The sequence below is a fragment of the Sordaria macrospora genome, chromosome 1 (genome assembly GCF_033870435.1).
Source record: "Sordaria macrospora chromosome 1, complete sequence".
Lineage (NCBI taxonomy): Eukaryota > Fungi > Ascomycota > Sordariomycetes > Sordariales > Sordariaceae > Sordaria > Sordaria macrospora.
In genome coordinates this window covers 134,073-153,227 of record NC_089371.1, presented here as the reverse complement: position 1 = coordinate 153,227, position 19,155 = coordinate 134,073, and the positions used below count along the sequence as shown (strand labels likewise).

At 53.0% G+C, this 19,155-nt stretch overlaps 4 protein-coding genes across 4 annotated transcripts; 3 read left to right on the top strand and 1 right to left on the bottom strand.

Annotated features, from left to right (window-relative positions):
• Positions 1-2,806: 2,806 nt before the first annotated feature.
• SMAC4_08519 (uncharacterized protein) lies at positions 2,807-5,605 on the top strand (the record flags this gene model as incomplete). The annotated part of the gene is made up of 4 exons (XM_003344997.2): positions 2,807-3,245; positions 3,318-4,058; positions 4,161-4,444; positions 4,614-5,605. The coding sequence occupies exons 1-4, from the start codon at positions 3,055-3,057 to the stop codon at positions 5,603-5,605; spliced, it is 2,208 nt and encodes a 735-aa protein (XP_003345045.1). The 5' UTR covers positions 2,807-3,054.
• A 969-nt stretch (positions 5,606-6,574) lies between these two features.
• SMAC4_08518 (uncharacterized protein) lies at positions 6,575-11,828 on the bottom strand (the record flags this gene model as incomplete). The annotated part of the gene is made up of 6 exons (XM_066090812.1): positions 6,575-8,277; positions 8,638-8,686; positions 8,786-8,846; positions 9,283-9,628; positions 9,936-11,085; positions 11,478-11,828. 6 exons carry the CDS (start codon positions 11,826-11,828, stop codon positions 6,575-6,577), a joined length of 3,660 nt encoding a protein of 1,219 aa, XP_065945437.1.
• Positions 11,829-14,805: 2,977 nt separating this feature from the next.
• Positions 14,806-17,652, top strand: SMAC4_08516 (uncharacterized protein). Its single transcript, XM_003344994.2, has 3 exons — positions 14,806-14,830; positions 15,094-15,942; positions 16,109-17,652. Exons 2-3 carry the CDS (start codon positions 15,106-15,108, stop codon positions 17,309-17,311), a joined length of 2,040 nt encoding a protein of 679 aa, XP_003345042.2. The 5' UTR covers positions 14,806-14,830; positions 15,094-15,105; the 3' UTR covers positions 17,312-17,652.
• A 589-nt stretch (positions 17,653-18,241) lies between these two features.
• Positions 18,242-19,092, top strand: SMAC4_08515 (uncharacterized protein; the record flags this gene model as incomplete). The annotated part of the gene is made up of 3 exons (XM_003344993.1): positions 18,242-18,580; positions 18,807-18,872; positions 18,961-19,092. 3 exons carry the CDS (start codon positions 18,242-18,244, stop codon positions 19,090-19,092), a joined length of 537 nt encoding a protein of 178 aa, XP_003345041.1.
• Positions 19,093-19,155: the final 63 nt, after the last annotated feature.

Sequence of the window (19,155 nt, the reverse complement as noted above, 5' to 3'; positions counted from 1 at the left end):
ACATGGAAAGACCAAACCGGACGGTTGAGGTGAAGGAAACCCGACAGTCAAAAGGCGGGGAGCCAAGCATGACTGAGCCTCTTTCCAAGGTCTCCATCTCTTGGCCAGTGTCACCATGTCACTGTTGTGCGACATCGTCTTCTTACGCCCAAGTCATCAACATCACACAACCTTTCCTCACATTACATTGAACCCACAACCGTTACAATATCTCGTGTTTCATCACTTCAGAAACTCCAAAACGTTAAGCCGCAACCTAGATTCTGTCTCCAATCGATACATACTCCCAAGGCCCTTTCTTCTCTTTCACCAAGGATTCTAAGACTTGGCATCAACCGCTGCGCCCCTAAATGCACCACCTGTTTTGGGGATAGCCTCCCCTCTTAGCGACAATCCTCCAGCGTCTCGTTGGTTCGCTGAAGCCTAGCTGGGCTGATAATTCATCTGCCGAAAAAAACCATGGACACTTTCGTCAACTACCTCATCCTATCTGACCCCGTCGTCATCTCAATCCGTCGTTCCGTCTGACCAACCTGCCAGTTCTGGTGCATCGGGCCATATCACATCTTCGTAAAAATCGACGAGCGGAGCCCTCCCCGGACCGGAATGTTGGTGATGAATCCGACCGTTGGAAACATATCAGTTGGCAGAGAAGTGTCACTCAGTTCGTGACCTTCAAGGTCATCTTGTCACCATGGAATCCCAGGCCCATGTTCCGTTCGGCAACGAATGAGACGCTCTTGGTCTCAACTAATTTTGAAGCCTGCTGGCATTGTCACCTTGAACGGAAGAACCACACCATCGGCGGACCCGAGGAAACAAAAAGGATTGAGGCAACCACATTCGAGTTACACAGCATACAAGGGAAGGGAACCATAATCCATGGCCTGATGCAGCAGAGCACGATCGACTTCAACCACCGTGACGACCTTGACAACTTGACGAAACCGGGAACGGCTCACGGCTTTCTCTTGGCTTCAATGTTCTCCCCACAAGTCCCTAGCCGGTGTGCATAGGTGCGGCAAGCCAGCATCGCCCTAGTTTAAGCGGATGGGACACTGAAAGATTCGAAGCGGTGTACCTAACAGTGGGACTCTTTTTCCCATTTGCGGGACCACAACTTCAGAAAAATACAGGGAAGACCCGCCGTTTTTCGACCACTGAGCGTTCAAGAGTGCTCAAGACGGAAAATGACACTGGGTGCTCTACGGTCAAAGTGATGGCACCCATGCATGCCATAGCCCTATGGGCCCTATAGGGCTAGGGGCTGACACTGTGCATGTCAATGTCACTCAGGGACCTTCACACCACCTTTGTGATACTCAAGTCACGGTGCTCTGACACGACACTGTAAATTGTGGAATACGGACGGCAATGCTGTCATTGAGATAAGGTTCGTATGTACTGCAAAGCCACTCTCAGGGGAAGACTGCCGCAGTGATGAGCTTGCAGTTACCTCCTCTGACAATCATGGAAGAGACATTAGCACTCAAACCAACCTTAACCGGACTCTGACCAGTAGAGGTTTGAAATTCGAAGAGACTGTCAAAGTGCTGTTGTCAACAAACGCGCCAACGAGACCTCAACCGCGAGTCATGACTTTCTCATCTCCGCAACTCTTCGATAGCTAGTACATCGGGGACGACTCACGACAGGGACACTAACCGCCAGCTCGGCGACCATCTCCAACTTTCTCCTCTAGACATGTCCCCGCCAGCATCGCCAAGTGGCCAAGCGATCATGCCGAACTCCAGACCCCCAGCGAGGCCTCTCCGTTCGGGCCATTTCACCAAGCGGTGATCAACACCACCAAGCAGTGCACGATCCCATCGCCGCATGTTTGACAGCAAAAAAAAAAAAACGGTAACCCATAGCCGAGAGCGGACTTGATCCACTGAGAGGCTTCCACTTGCTCACAGATTCCAGTGCCGGATCAATAAAGCAACCTCTGGACTGGAAGCCAAGAGGGTCCAAGGCAAGAGGTCCCCGGTAACTCGACGAATCATCTTTTACCTGTGACAACCACAGGCCTAGTGGTTGTTGTCGCGGGTACCTAACTCCGTCCCTACCCTTCCATCTCGCTTGTTTGAAGATTGTTGGAGACATCCCAGTCCTTCCAGAGGCATCATCAAGCGCGGAATTTCTCCGTTGGTGTTTTTCACTTGCTATCTGCTGCTGTCTAACAGGCTTCAAGCCCCTTTCGGAGGCCTAATTTGCTGCCTGATGGCCTGGTTGCAACGGACACTGGGGACTTTCCTCGCTACCTGGACCAGTGACAGGCAGACGGCAAGTATGTCTTGGCTACAGTCACCTGCGTCTGGAGTAGGTTAAGCGCGATAAGCAACAGGAAACACTTCAGGGGATGTTTACTGGCTGCTTGGCTTCTCATGGTGTATGGCGGTCTCGTCCCGCCGTGCCGGGCGGTAGGGCAAGACTTCTTCCAGAAGAAAAGCAACAAACAGGGCGGGCCAGGGTGGACAGTAGGAGACAGCAGAGTGCGTGACTTTCTTGTGACTTTCTGCGCCTGCAGTGCAGTGGTGCAATGGTAACCCCCTTTTTTCTCTTGTCCCGTGTTCAGTCTCTCCACTGCAGCTCTTTGCCATGTCACCACTCAGTCCACGCCTGGAGCCCCAAGTCCACGACCTGGGGCCCCCAATACGGTCAATGGGCCTCCGAAAGAGCGGAAAGCATTGACCATACACCTGCAACTAGTTCAGCCCTATCTCCGGCTACAGGGGTCCTTGTTCCTCCGCCCGGGGAACCACACAGTCTCAAAGACTGGAGACTGGAGTTATCTTGTGTGATATCATTGCCTGGGAGGCCGACAAAGCTATTGACTGACAATGATGGACTCAGCTCTTGACTCAGTATCGAGGTATATATCTCGACGATCATCTCGTCCACAAACGGTGACAAGATAATGAAATCTTCAAGCCATCTTGAGAACAAGTTCATCAACAACATCCACACCTACAACGCTACACAGCTTGGCATTATTCACGTTTTCCACAACACCCAAATCGCGACATTGCTGAGAGTCTCTCAACAGCAACAATGAACAAGGCAAAGTCGATTCAGACAACAAAGTGGGGGACGGCCTGTGCTCAATGCGCCGCAGCCAAAGCAAAGTGCTCTCGACAGTCCGAGATTCCAGGATCCAAATGCGACAGATGCGAGCGGTTGCTCAAGACCTGTACGGAACAGGTGCAAAGGCCCAGGAAGCCAAGACAGTCCAGGGCGGGAAGGTTTGTTCCCAGTTCCTTTTGCCATCATCATCTCTCGGTGCTCTCTAACATCTTCTTTTTCCCTGCTCTCAGCAGAAAACAATCAACCTCTTCTTCTCCCTGTGGTGACACCTGCGGCTCCCTTTTACCACCATCCAATACATCGATTGCCAGCTTTACCTCATCCGTCTCGGCCTCAAACCACGATATCGCCGCTGAAAGTCATTTCCAACATGGTCCTTCACGTTCCAACACATCCTCTCCCTCCCTATCTGTGACCTTCTCCCCGCCTCCGTCAGTTCCTCGGACATCCGTCCCTCCTGTCGACAATTTGAATCGCCCGCGGTCGCCATCAAATCCGACCGCTGATGAAGACGCGCTGCAAACCTTCTTCGTTCATATTCAACCTACCTTCCCCTTTATACTCGTGCCAAGCAATGTCAACAGCCAGGCGTTGGCGGTGGAGAGACCGCTACTCATGTCTGCTATCAGGATTGCTGCCGCTACCACACAGACAAGCTCCGACACCTCCAAAATCCCCGAGTCGACATTGCGAAGACAAGTATATCAGTTAGTCAACCAGGTCTCGAACACGGTACTGCTAAGGGGAGACGGAAGTCTCGAGACACTAATGGCTGTTGTGGTAGTTCTGGGACGGTGGAGGTGGTGGTGCGCGAGGCATGGAGGGAGATTCAACAGTCTACTGGCGGTAGCCGAAGCGCTGGTTGGGGAGTTGGGACTCAACCGCAACTCGAGGCTGGCGCAAGAAGAAGAGGAAAGAGTAACCGATGATGAGAAGAGGTTACTGCTTGGTGTGTGGTATTTGCGGTCATGGTAAGTTCCCATGGATCTCTGTTGCTGTTGAGGATCAAATGGAGGGAAGCGCAAGGAACAGGAATCGGAAAGAACAACTGCTAACAGGTAAAAATCACACAGTGCCGCCACACATCTCTCCCAGCCCTCGCCAACAGTCTTCACGCCTTACATGCTTCAGTGCCTCAACGATATCGAAATGTCCAGCCAACACTCCGATCGAGTCCTTGTCCAAGCCGTCAAGATTCAGCGCCTGGAAGAACGGATCGCGAGACTTAATGACGAGCTACTGGCCTCTTTACCGACTTTGAACCGGGCAGAAGATGAAGCAAGAGTTGCAAGGATTGCTGGTTTGAGGAATGAGTCGGAGCTGTTGAATCGCGGATCGGCTGAGTTGGTGCATAATCGTAAGTCCTCGCTGTTGTTTACTTGCCCCTGAGTGCTGCACTAGTATCTCGGACCTGCATCAGTGTCACCCCAGCGACAAGTCCGAGGTTCAGTCCGAGCCCAACCCTTCCACCACTCCTTCCTTCTACCCCAGAAGACATATAAGACATCGGCTAACAACCACACCAGCCCTCATAGCCTCCCACCTCAAAACCGCCTTCCTCCGTCTCCACGAGCCACTACTCACTCACCCACCCACCGTCCTCACGCACCCCTATGCTTCCGCATTGGGCATCCATTTTACTTCCGGTGCACCAACAGCAGCGACCACCTTTCAGCCTTTCTTGGGCACATGGCAGACCACCATCCTCGGCGGAAACGCAAGGCTAACAGCTTTGCCAACACCAATCCTGACGATGCACCTGTCCTACTTCTCCTCCCTGCTCTTCCAACTCTGCTCTGCCTTGAACTCGACTTCAACCTTCCCCGGCGTGCAAGCGCTCGGGCTATCAGATAGCATCAGGGAACAGGTGGCGCTCTTGGGGGTAGTCGTCAGGCCCGATTTCATGGCGTTGCTGTTGGCGGTTGCAGACGCCGTCACCGAGACTTCTTCTCTGACAACAGGAACCCTCGCACCCACAGACGGAAGGATTCAGTCTCTGCTTTCCACCCCTTCTGCCTTTTATCCTTTGGTCCTGGGGAAGTGGGTATCCTTCGCTGTTAATGGGGGTGTTTTGCCTGCTTCTACCACTACTTCTCAAACATCACACGCAGGCCTGTCAAGCCCACCAAACCCGTATCTGCTATCAGCTTCGGCAGCCGGATCTCCGTTTCCGACTACAGACTCGGAGTATGAGGATTATGAACTCGAATTTGATGTCGATGTTGACATGACTTTGCCAACTACACAAGGGATGCAATATGGTGGGTATCATGGTCAGGCTCAGAGTCAACAGCATCAAGGGTATGGACAACAGCAGATGCAGGCACAGCCCGGGCAGCAATGGGCGGCGACGGATGGATGGCCGGTAAGCTCACCGGAGGAGAATTCTGGTGTGGCCTTGGGTGCGGCGATGTTTTGGGGGCAGACGCAGGGACATGTACAACATACACAGGGACATCATGGACACCAGCACCAGCACCAGCACCAGGGGCAGGGAGGGTGGGGACAGGGAAGGTGAACTGGCAGCAGGGGCAGAAGGGAGGGTAGGAATAAGGGAGGTAAATTTATCTGGCAGGGACAGTAGGTATGTAGCATTGATGGATGATTCACGTGGAGGACGATTAGTGTATGAGTTAATAGAACATTGGGATAAACGGTTGGGTAGGAAGGTACATGCATGGAGCTGGGACTCTGGAAGACTGGAAGGCGTACTGACGGGGGTTCAGGACTGAGGTTGGGGATTGGCTTATGGTCATGGTAGAATAGATGCTGGTTGGTTTACTAGAGAGCGCATATCCAAGGCTCCTGCTTCATTGACGTTGTTCTGTGTGTCGATATGGGGGTAGTCGTGTTAGAGGTAGGTATTCTTGTCTTTCTTGCTTGACATGATTCAACGTCGAGATCTGAAATCGAAAGATTACAACAGTCGCCCTTGCATTCGTCTGACAGTAAGTAGCTCGACGCAGAACATCCATACCACAGAACAGTCGGGCAACAATTTGATGACCTGGGTTCGGGGGCTGCGTTGGTTCATGGTAGATCTTGGTGCTGGAAGGCTTATCTACATATAAGGTATCTCTTGCTTTTGAACTTGCCATATTATTTGTTGATTCCGATTCTGTTCCACCGTGTTTACCTACCTTTCGTAGTGAAATCAATAGCGAAATCTCGAAATCGTTTGTTCAACCAGGTACCATCAAAAGCCGCTCTTGTTTGCTCATCACTGGCCATACAGAGCTCGACGCAGAATGTCAAATGAAATAACATCCTGACAACCAGTCGAGACCCACATCGTCCACGACAACTGACAAGGATGCATTGAAGGCTCAATGATCACTCTTGCTTCCAGTCTCATCACTGCCAGAGTGTCATGCCAGGTGATTACCTTACACGATGCACAACACAGCACCCCAACAACCGGAATACGCCAGCTTTAGAGGTAACTTCCATCTTTGCAGATTCGATTGAATTCACAGGCTCAACTGCACTACCTCCCCAAATCCATCCTCATCATCCCTATCCCCATACTCCCCTGCTGATGACCATGTTGATATCCTCCACCAGAACTACCACGACGATCATGTCCCTGGCCACCTTGTCCTTGGTTGTGGTTGTGGTTGTGGTTATTCATCCCCTGATTCATCCCCTGATACTGACCCTGATAACCGCCCTGGCCCCCAGATAATCCGGGATCAACAGGAACAGGCACAGGCACGTTTACATTCGCCATACCCCCCATCCTATTGCCATTGATCCCCTGCCCCTGTCCACTACACGTAGCAGAAACAGGAGGCAAATTCCACCCTAGCCACTCCAAAATCCGGGCTTGTTCGCTTTCCAAGTCCAATAGCGAGCCATTGACGTTAACGTTGACATTGCTATTGGCATTGACATTCAAGTTGTTGTTGTTGTTGTTGTTGGCACCATTGCTGCCATTGGCATTCGCATTCCCATTCCCATTGGCCTCGACAGCAGCAGATGCAGCAGCAGTAGTAGAGGCGGCAGTGCCAGTAATGCTGCCCCTCCGCGAATGCGACCCCCAGTCTCCCACGGCGAACTCCTCGTCACCAACGGCTTCCAGCTTTTGACTCCCTGGGGCGCCGAAACTTTGGTGCAGGAGGAGGATGAGGGAGACTGACACTCTTGCGAGAGCATAGTCGACGGGCTTTTCTGTGGCGTGCGGGTGTGGAGGCGCTGGTGGGAGGGTGAGAAGATAGCTTCGGTCTTGCCGTTCGAGCGCTAGGGGTGGTCGGGGTTGATGTTGTTGCTGTCGATTCCCGTGGTTCCCGTGCTGGTTCTGGCCTTGAGTCTGGTGGTAACCACGTTCCCGCTGCTGTTGCTGCTGTTCCCAAGCGCGATAAGTCGCCGAGTTCTCAACCACCGTCAAGAGAACGCGCATTCGGCGCCACCACCTCTCTGCACCATCTCTTCCTCCTCCTAGTCTGGCACAGAGTTCCAAGACAACCAAGCAGTCGCGCACGCGCTCCAGTTCGCCGTGCCAGGAGTAACTATCCTGAAAAGAATCCCAGTCTTTTTCCCCTGCATATCCCCCTGCCCCTCCATGTCCACGAGAACCAGCACCATGCACACCAACACAATTAACCATCTTCCCTACCACACTCCACAGCAAAACCGCGCAAGAAGTATAAGCCTGAAACCCGGCCGTCCAGCACGGCATCAGAATCTCTTCATCATTATGAATCATCCGCCTCAGCACCACGGCGCTTAGTCCGGCGACGCGGATGGCATCATCAGCGTGTTCAAGCAGTAATTCTCGCAGGGGGGTGTCCAAAGCGTGATGACCTTCGTGGTTCCCGTGTAGGCGGCAGGTGATGCTTTGGCTGATCAGCCAGCGGTATAAAAGGGTGATGGAGTCGGAGTAGAGAATGTGGATGTGGTGGATGGACCGGTGGGTTTCTAGGAGGCTTGAGGAGGGGGCTGAGGAGGAAGAGGGGATGCTCGAAGAGGAAGAGGAAGAGGGAAGGTGGCCGGGGAAGGGCGAGCCCGAGGGTGAAAAGTGATTGAGGTTGTGGAAGTTGAGCTGGATTGTCGAAGGTAAAGTGTGGTACCAGTGTCGTAACGAAAGAAGGACGTGGCGGATTGAGTGAGGAGTTAGGTCGCGGTTGGAGGCGCGGAGACGCAGGATGGAGGATTTGATGTAGCAGAGGCGGGTTAGGGCTATTTCTGTTACTTGAGGGGTGTTAGTCGGACGGAAGTTAGGTTGGGAAGAAGGAAGGGGTGGAAAGGGTGGAAAGGGTGGAAAGGGTGGAAAGGGTGGAAAGGGTGGAAAGGGTGGAAAGGGGATAGGGCTGGGTTGATGATGGTGATGGTGATGGTGATGGTGATGGTGATGGTGATGGTGATGGTGATGGTGATGGCGATGGTGATGAGGTTGGCTGTGGTGTTGACTTGGAAGGATGACCAAAGGGGACGGATGGAGGGTTGACACAGAGACAGCCGTGATGTTGACACTGTGCAACCAAAAAAAAAAAAAAAAAAAAAGGGGGCATTGTAAACAATGACTCCTTCCAACAAAAACGAAAAACTTACTCTCAACCAAATCCGCATTATCAGGATAAGGCGGCTCAGCTTCCGGACTCTGGTAGAGGTCAGCACTTCTTCTTCTTCTTCTTCTTCTTCTTCTTCTTCTTCTTCTTCTTCTTCTTTTCCCTCTTCACTTCTGGAAAAAAAAACTCACCAACTGTCTCTCAACCAACAAGTCGCTACTAATGATGTATCCATGAGCCGAACTCAGCCAACTGAAAACGGAGACGAACACGAAAAACCGGAGTTAGCAAATTGATTTTCCTGGGAATGAAAAAGCCTTTAATCCAATAGCGAGCACGAAACCGACTGGACTAGACGACTGGACGACGATCAGTGGAGAAAAAGCGGCCGGTGCCAGTTCCGCTGTCTTTTTGTTCTGTCGGCTGTCGTCTGTCGTCATACCACACTGACAACACCGTGCACCACTCACAGCACACGTTGGCATCGTGTCGGGAACGCAACACAAGGTCCGCGCAGGAATAACGACACAGGTTGACGGGATGGAACGACATGGAAACCTCGCAACGGGAAACCAGTGACGTCGGATCAACCAAAAAACGAAAAAAAAAGAAAAGAAAAAAGAAAAAAAAAGAAAAGAAAAAAGAAAAAAAAAAAAAAAAAAAAAAAAACCTGGAAAAGAAAACGTACCTAGCCAAAAACACCAAAGTCCGCCAACTCCTTCCATGCCCAATCGTCTCTTTATGCGGCACGGGACTTAGTGCCATCTGCGCCTGCACAGAAGTCGAAGGGGACATCATTCCTTGGCCTTGGGAAGATAAAAGACTTCCGTGATGTCCGTGTGCATGTCCATGGCCAAATCTCGAAGCAGCAGCATTAGCATGTGCAGTGAAAGCCTGTTCGTGCTGCTGCTGCTGCTGGAACTGGAACTCAAGGAGTTGCTGCGCTGCCTGTTTTTGGACAGCAGCATGGGCAGCAGTGTGGTGATGGTCGTGATTCATACGGTAGACGCGGGAATACAGGTTTATTCCCATTTCTGGTGCGGATCGATGTTAGTAAATCTCGATTTGGTTTTTGCGGGAAGAGATGGACCGTAGATCTTCTGATCTCCTAGCCCTGAATGAGGATCTCGCAAAGCTCTTTCCCTCCTCCGTCCCATTTCCAGAAGCGTAATGCAATGACCTAAACTTGGGCTGGGGACTTGGGCTGTGGCTTCTGGAAGATTGAACGAAAGAACGATATGGAAAGCTCTCACGCAGGGCAGGGCTGCTGGCAGATGGCCGGGCATGAATGCAAGCAAAAAGGCAAAAGGCAAGGAGCAAAAAGGGACAAGGAACACCAACCAACATAACTCAACGCCAGTCCCGGCTTATTCATAATCACCGTTCCCGCGAGCACCGCACACACCCGCACCGCATCAAGCGGCTCATGCTCAATGACCACATCGAGGTAATGGCGCGCGATATTCGCAAACGCTTCTTGTTCTTGCACCCGACTGTTGGTCTGTGCGTCCATCAGGCATTGAGATCCTAAAGAAGCGACGGCTGTGAGGCAGCTGAGGGCGATTTGTTCCTGGTGTTTGCGGTCAATATGGGAAGTGGAAAAGGAAAAGGCGGGGGAGGAGGAGTCGCCAGACGCAATTCGATGCAGCGATTTAAGCTCATCCCGCGAAAAAGGCTGGAATAAGCGGTCGATGCGGATGAAGTACTCGTTTATGGCCAGGTTGGTGGTTTCGAGGTCTGGGATTGGGAAGTGAATAGAAGTTGCTGCATGTCCTCCTCCTCCTTGTCCTCCTTCTACGGTTCCTCCGGGAGAGGGATCGACACCCGCGTTGCTGCTGTTGCCATTGCCATTGCTATTGGTGTCCCACAGCTGCCACGGTGTGGGAGACAAAACGGGCGGTTCGGTCGATACCGAAGTTCGATCACGAAGGGGAGACGCATTTTCTTCTTGACCTTGTTGTTCCTGTAGTCCCAGCTGAGCAGACTGGCCGGAGTTATGGCGGGACGAAGAAGCAGTGGTTGTAGTCGTTAAAGATCCAAGTCCGACAAGCGTTCCTTGGTTCTGGTTCTGGTTCTGGCTATTGCCGCTGTTGCTGTCGAGACTGTTGTAGCTGGAAGCATGCTGCAAGCTAGGCGTTCCAGTAGTAGTGTTTGCAGATGTAGTAGATGTATTTCCACCAACAGGAGTCGCAACCATCGAAGTAGTCGTCGTAGTGGGTGTTCCAATTGGTGCAGGTGGCGTTCCCATATTCTCATCCTCATCAATAGCCGCCATGGGGGTGAAAAACTCGTCAGGGGTTTGCTTGAGGTCCTCAATCAGCCGCAGGGCCTGCTCGGGGGAAGCTGCATTTCTCAGCTGCTGCATCGTCTTCTCGAGCAGCGCGAGACGCGACTTCATGGCCTTGTAGCGCGACTGGCCCTCTTCGCCGTCGTAGCCGCATTGGCGCCCTTTGGCTTTGCAGTTGTTGCATTTGGGACGTTGGCCGCCGCACTATATTTCTCGAAAAAACAGGTAAAAAAGAACCGGGACTGGAGTTAGCCGTGGACATTTAATAGTAACATGGATACGGGCATGTTGTTGACTTTTGACATTGGATGCGAGTGGCTCAGGGATGGGTAACAGGTAAGGGGTTACAGGTAGGTAGGTAAGGTAACGGGTAACGCCGTGGCGGGTAGGTGATGACGGGTGACGGGTGACGGGTGACGGGTATGCAAGCCACGGGACGGACAGGAATTAGACGAGATGATGTGATGCGGGAAGGGGATTTGACGGGACGGATGGTGTTCTAAAAGGGGCAAGGGATCAAGGGATGGGGTTGTAGGTGGTGGTAACATGAGAGGGCCGTGTGAAAAAGAGCAAAACAAAACACCGAAAATGCACACCTTGGCCTTTGTCTTGCGACAGTCACGGCATGCTTGGACCACACTCCGCTTTCTCCTCGGAAGCACAATGCTTTCTATTCGCTGTGGGCCTTGTAGTTGTTGGATGGCCGCCGCCGGCGGTATTGGGAGCTGGTGGCCTGTATTTCCGGCAGCAACAAAGCCTGGGGAAGCCACAGCACCGTGGGGGAGAATGTGAGGGTGATGAGGCTGATGCTGCTCAGCGTGCCCGTCTCGTGGTTGCAGTGCTGGTTGATGTTGTTGTGCTGCCAGCTGTGTTGCTGCCCCCTCAACATTTTGGCCACCAGCGTGGGTTGGGATGGAAGCTGGTCGAATCTCGCGAAAGCTTTGCATCGGTGATGTGCCGCCGGTTCGAAACTCGGAGAAGAAGATTGGGCGGTGGTGGGGGATGCTGCTGAGCTAGACAAAATAGTGCTCGTGCTTGGGCTGGCGCTGCTGGATTATTATCCAGGGGAAGGGTTGGACAACGGTGAGAGGGACAAAGGTCTGCCTGGGTCCGTAACCGCATCGAAAGGGCACGATAGGTAGGAAGTCGGTATGTGGTAGGATAGTATAGATCCACGTTGTGTTGAAAGACAGGAGTCCTTCCTCCCTTCCCCTCTTTTTTGCCGTCTTCCGTGGACTGGAATTAGTGAGGAGAAAGCACGAAAAGCAGAAAGCTCTCTCTTTCCAGCTTTCAGCACTTGTCTAGCTGCAAATGCCCTGGTCCCCAAGCCCGAATACCCGATGCTTCCTCTTTGTGGATCCGAAAGCAAGCTGGAGGAAGAGCTAACAACAGCAACAAGTAGTACCTCTAGGCAGGCAGTAGTCTGGTAGCAGCATAAACAGCTGGCCAGCAGAGTGGAAAGCTCCCACAAGCTCTATCCTCCCAGCTGCCAACAAGCGTCTCCGTCTTCCGTGAGGGCTGGAAACTGAAGCACCAGACCTCAATACACCCACCCACGCACTGGCACACCAGTTTCAGACACGGATGATGCTTTCCCCTGCCTGGTCGAGAAGGGGGGCACGACGATAGGTAGGTACGGGACCACCACACAACTGCTTGCTCAACTGGGACTGGACTGGATCACTTCTCTGCGACCAGGACGAAACACTTGACGAGGAACCAAGCCCGGCTGCTGGTAGAGGTTGCTGTCGTTCTCGTTTTCGGCCAAAATACAGCCCAGTGTTCCCGCAGCAACGAGAGTAGGGGCCAACGAAGCAACGCAACTCAACAGGTTCCTTAACTGCCCCACCGAATTGCTACACTTTTTAGGGTGCAAGCGTGTGTATGAATCACTGGACGGAAGACGGATGATCAGCGAGCTGTCTCTTGTTGTTTCGGTGTGTCTGTCTGTCTGTCTGGCTGGCAGGGGAGTCACACGGTCTGGAGTGTATGATTGCCAGAGAGAGATCAGAGATCGCGATGACGGATGTGACGATGTTCCAATGGGAGGCCCCCCCATCCCCATGAGAACGGGGGCATGGCCGGCGGGCGGAGGAGGAGTCTTGATTGAGTACCGTTCGAAACGTCCACTTTGTGTCCATTCGGGGGGCGAGTTTTGATGGAGGTTTTTAACATCCATCCTGCCAACACTTACCTCGATTTGGCTGGCCTAGGTACCTACGTACGCAGTCTTTCTATTCCCTAGTAGAAACGAGACTTGCGACGGGCAAAGGCCTGGCCTAGACGCGCGGAGAACAGAGAAAGCTGGTGGTAGGTAGTGTATACCCGTTAGGCGCTCCAGATAATCCTCCTCCTAGTGTAGTGCTAGTCGGATATTTGTTTATGGAGGCCGGGGGGGTTGTTGACCTGGTGAATGTGAAGCGGTTGGAGCACACGCAAATGCTTGGGTGGTGATACGACCCCAACGGTTGGCTTCCACTTCTTGCTGTGGTTCCTGGGTGCTTCGCCCCCTTTTTTTGTGGTAGACGCCAGGACGCCAAAAGACCGAGAAACCTGATTCTGTCCAATCACACCTCTCCAAGCTCGCCAGCTCCAGCCTGTCTGTTAGGGAGCCTATCAGCTCAGACACGACGAGTCATAGAATCCTGGTTATGTCCACTAACAGGGACCGGAGGCCTGTCCGACCCCCCGCCGCCAACTCCCCGTACCCTGCGTGAGAGCCTTTGAGACCATACAAGAGCCGTTGTTTTGTGTACATTTGTTTATGTACCTTGCGCTTGCGGTGGTCAGCACGGAGCTAGCTTGAATGCCAGTTGGGATACATGACCACCGGATTCCTTATTCTCGTCTGTCAGTCATCGATATCGTATCTGGGCTGAAATATATGGATCTTGGTCCGGATTCCGGAACAACCAACCAGACAAGTCTAGATCGTTTTGAACACTTTCCAACAAATGGGCATCTCCCTGTCCTTCTTTTTTTTCCCAGTTCCCACAAACTGCCGTCCACTTGACTGGGCGAGACTGGGTGAACCAACAAGCGGGGGTGGTCCTGGGTCAGCGGCTACTGCGGAGTCTTAGTCAAGGTCGACGAGATCGGATTTTGAACGTGGCATCGACGTTTCATCCAAGCCATCCGTGGCATGACGACGGAGGTCTGCAAAAGGATTGGGCCCGACAATATCCCGGACCCGGAGATATGGATTATCATGTGTGTTACTGTACCTTTCAGACATTTTGTCAAGGTAGCCAAGCTGTCCGTTCCGTCTGTCGGAGCGGGCAACAGCTTGGACCCCATCAACGCCCGTTTGGGCGTGTCCCCGTGAGTCCATCTCGGACACATCTTGGGAAGAAACGATTTGCATTGTGTGGACTCCCGTTGCCATGGCACAAGCCCTAGGCTGAAAATGTCGATTTTGGGGGGTTCTTGATGGTCAGAGTTGTGATTTGTCATTGTTTTGGTGGGATGCACCCCCTATTTCCGGTGTGTTTACTTGCATCTGTGAATGCCCTCATCACATGATTAGGATATTTCCTGATCGACTTTTTTGCTCGTTCTCTCAGGTCGAATCTTGGCAGGAAAATCAGCCCCCACCCCTGTACCTTTCTGTAGTAAATTGTTGAGGGAAATAGGTACAACCACGGTCGTCCATGGTCCATGGGCGCGCATCGAGATGCTTGATTGATGCCGTATTTTGGTTCTCGGTGGCATTTGTCGTTCAAATTCCAGATTTTCTCTTCTTTTGCTTGTTCCGCGTTTCGGAAGATGAAGGCAGGTTTCAGGGAAACGATTTTCCTTGTAGGTGAAACCCCAGAGCGGAATGTCATCGAGATTCCAAGTTGTCGACAGACAAAACAGTGGGGAAAACGCTACAAGAAATACGTAGCTGCCGGGGAGCTCCCTTAGGTAAATCCTGCACGCATGATGGACAACCGCCCGGGCTTCAGCCGTATGCATCGCTGACGAACGGATGGCCACGCTTCTGTCATGCAACGGAAATGGGTGGGATGTTGCTGCCGCTCTCAGACAGACATGTCGCTGCTGCTGTGCGACGGCGCTGGCATGAAAGGTCGTACAGCGTACAGGCATTGATGGCTGACTGACGCGGAGGCGTTGGACAACACCATGATGCATTTTCACAACTCCCCAAGTTCGCCAGTTGACCGTTGAGGTCATCGTCATCATCAACGCCCCGTCATCACGTCCAACAAGTCCATCATCAGCATGTCCTCCTCCAAGACCTCCTCCGCAACAACATCACCCGGCCAACACCTAGGCAATTTATCCCCCTCCGTGGCCCAACGCAACACTGCTTCCTCCAGCGCTTCCTCCACGACATCCTCCGAATCCCCGACCAGTCCCCGGACCACCTCTCCCTCCGCGACCTTCTCCAGTCCACCTGCCTCCTCCTTCTCCTCCTCATCCGACCCATCTCGACACTCCCGAACTCGAAACCAACCATCCTCCCACCAACCTCCCCGCGCCGCAATCCTCGGCGCCGGCATCTCCGGCCTCTCCGCCTCCCTCGCCCTCCGTCGAGCCGGCTGGTCATGCACCATCTTCGAGCGATCCCTCTTCTCCAACGAGACCGGCGCAGCCATCACTCTACCTCCCAACGCGTCTCTCTGCTTGTCAAGATGGGGATTCGACTTTGAGAAAACCGAAGCGGTGGCGAACTGGAGCAGTCGGTTGGCGAGGGCGGACACGTTGGAGGTTGTGCTGAGGGAGGAGTATAAAGGGTTTGGGTTTCATGTTGGTCAAGGCCCCATGGGTCTTGGGACAACGGGGAAAGGGGGCGGGTGTTGGGGTGTTCACAGGGCTGGTTTACATTTGGAGTTGAGGGAGTTGGTGATGAAGGATGGGATACATGTACATGGAGACATGATGGATAACGGCATAGAGAGGAACGGGGAAAGTGGAAAAGTGCTAGATGGAGGTCCGGTAGACATTGAACTGGGCAGAGAGGTCGTGGGGTTGGATTGCGAAAAGGGAGTGATTGAGTTCAAAGACGGAACAAAGCTGGAAGGATGGGATTTGGTTGTTGTTGCAGATGGTGCTCACGTACGTTGTTCTCACCCCCTTTCCCCCCTTCCCCGATGAAAATTGAAATTTGCCACCGCACGGTCCAGCCAGCAACGCACCCGTTCAACCCTTCGTCCTTCCCTCAAACGCACATTGGATCGGATCAGATTAGATCACGCGCCGCTAACACTTGTTCTCCAACAAGTCCAGACTACTCCCCTTCATTCTCCCCCCCTCCCTGGGGCTGCTCGACCCCAAACTACAGAACTCCGATCCACAGGAACCACAGGCCCCTCAACCCAACACCAACCCCCAGCCCTTAGCCCAAGTCCGTCCAACAGGCCGCTCCATATACCGCTTCCTCCTCCCCCTCTCTCCCCAATCTCCCCTCCTTACAAACCCTCACTTCCGTCCACACTTCCTTCCATACACCCAAGGCGGTCCCCTTCCCGGCTTTTTGTCATGGCACGATCCTATTAAGGATGTTCTCTGGGTATCTTACCCCTGTCGTGGCGGGCGTGTGATCAACAATGCTATTGTGCATAATACGCAGAGGCATAAGGAGCTGGGTGAGGCGGATGGGGCACCTGGTGGTAGTGGTAATGCGAATGGTTGGTCGACTCCCGTAAAGAAGGAGGACGTGTTGAAGCTCGTGAGCGGGTTCCATGAGAGTGTACGGAGTTTGGTTGAGATGGCCTATGCCAACACCGACACCGACACCGATGAGCAGGACCTTGAAGTGGGAGGTGATACTTCCAAGGAAAAAGGAACGGGAACGGTTGAAAAAGGCATCATCCTTCACCACCTCTTCACGCGCCCTCCGCTTCGCTCCTTCATCCGCGGCCGCGCAGTAGTAATAGGCGACGCAGCGCACGTCATGCTCCCCACGCACGCCGCGGCGGGTGCCATCGCTATTGAATCTGCGGCCATGATGGAGGTCTTGTTTCGCGAGTTTCCCTCTGCCTCTCCCTCTACTTCTACTTCCCCCTCCTCATGTGCATCTGACCATTCACAACTCGCAAAATTCGTCCAGCGCCGCCTGAACCTCTTCGATCAGCTTCGTGTCCCAAGGTGTAACTTGACAATGTTGGCGTCGAATGCTGGACCGAAGTGGCTGAATGTCAAAGGAGTGGAGGAGGAGGTGAGGCGGTTTTATAAAGGGCGGTTACCGGGTAAGGATGCGTTGCCGTGGACCAAGGAGTTTAGGGAGGTGTTGTTTTGTTATGATGCTTTTGAGGAGGCGGAGAGGGCGGTGAGGAGGGAACTTGAAGAGGAGGCGGTAAGAAAAGAAGAGAGGGAAGAGGATGAGGTAGCCGCTGCGGTCTCCGGTTCAGCTGAGGCCAAGGAAGATTCGGAGGTGAAGATCCCCGATGTCAAGGTCTCGATGATGGAGGCCGAGAACATGTGACAGGAGATGTGACCGGGTAAGTTGGGCGTGATGGCATGTTGGTGATGGGACAGGGGCTATTGAGCCTCTTTTATCCATTGTCCGAGGATTCACCCGTGTGGTTGTTTGTGGCGTGGCATGTGTTTCTTGTTCTGCGATGCTTTGGTATTTGGTTCTTGGTTCAGTGCACCTTGGCGTATTCTGGAAACGGGAAATGTTTCCTTCCTTTCCGTTGTTGGGACGCTGTTGATCAAGGTTTGTTCAGGTTCCATTTTTTGATCTTTTCCTGCCCTTGCAACTTCATCTACTTCCGTCATGCTGTCTTCAAGGAAGTAAACTTTCAAGGCCAGACAGACATCAGTCCAACTTTTCCTTCTTCAAATGGCCCAAATGAGCATCAAGTGCCGAGATACCCTAGAATCAACAGCCCCAGCAGCCCAAACTCTCGCCAGTTCCCGCCAAGACGGTATAACAAACAACGTGGTTTTCGGAAGATGGTGGATGGTGACACGGGATAAGATCCGCCGTTCCTGCAGCAACATAAAAGTCACAAAACTCGGTAAACCCGGCAGCCGGCCAATTTAGCCTCTTTATTGGATCCTCTCACAACTTACAGTCAACAACTTCCAAATGGTCATATCCCGGAAAGTACAACCGAGCAGTAGTATTCTCATTTCTGGCTGTTGGAGATTTGCTCGGCGTCATATGTCATGTCGTCTGTCCACGTCAGCCAAAAGTTTGGTATCGAGGTCCTTGAGCCGAGAAGGGAAAGTTGGTGACGGATGAGCATGAGCTGCTGCGGAAAAGAAAGCCCCGAGGGAGCTTCAAAACCGCTCATATGCCCTTCTCACCTTGTCCTCGCCGACTTGTTTCATTCATCCTGCTGTGAAGCTCAGTTCTCCAGGGTCGAACCAGAAAAGACACTGCCGAAAAAGCAGGACCAGGATCAAGATGAAGTTCCTCAGCCTCTTCACGCTCACAGCATTGAGCTGTTCAACAGCTCTTGCCAAATCTCACTTCGTCCTCAATGATCGCGATTTCACCCTCCCAGACCGCCACCTTCTCCGCGCTCTCGCCCGCCGTCAACACTCAAACGGCACTTCAATCTCCGAACTACGAGCTTTAAGTCTCGACGCATCCCACCAGTTTCTCAACACCCGTCAGACAACCGGCCGCTGCGGAGCCAACTACGGCCGCTGCGGCGATAACCTCTGCTGTTCCGACTACGGCTACTGCGGCGACAGTGTAGACCATTGCTATCCCGGTTTCGACTGCCAACCAGCTTATGGAGTTTGCGGATGGCCTCGGCCCGTAGCAACCACTTCCACTACCTCAACTTCCACCCGTCCAACTTCTACCAGCACGTCCACAACTTCTACCCGGCCAACCACCACCAGCACCACCACCACCACCTCAACAAGGAGCACCAGCAGCACCAGCAGCTACATCCCCCTCCCAACAGGAATAATCACCACAAACGGGCAATGCGGTAACTCAACAATCTGCCCCGGCATAGCCGATGCAGGCTGGGGTCCCTGCTGCTCTCAATTCTTCTGGTGCGGTTCCGGACCCGAATACTGCGGTGCAGGCTGCCAGTCCGCTTTTGGGTTATGCGATGATTCTCCTCCTCCACCTGGCACCACCTCTACTACTACCTCCTCTTCTACCAGCACCACCTCTTCTACCACCAGCAGCATCAGGATCACGACGACCAGTACTACGTCAACAACCAGTACCCGGACCTCAACGACCACGTCTGCAAGACCAACCTTCACGCTACCGCCTGGTCAAGTGTCGAGTAGAGACGGACGGTGTGGAAACGGACAGAATTGTTTGGGAAGTACGTACGGCCGATGCTGTAGCCA

What these genes read in the sequence shown, in the direction of transcription:
- SMAC4_08516 (XM_003344994.2), top strand. Translation starts at nt 15,106, where the DNA reads ATGTCCTCCTCCAAGACCTCCTCCGCAACAACATCACCCGGCCAACAC. An exon ending in TTGTTGCAGATGGTGCTCAC is followed by an intron (nt 15,943 to 16,108) that starts GTACGTTGTTCT and finishes TTCTCCAACAAG; the next exon opens with TCCAGACTACTCCCCTTCAT.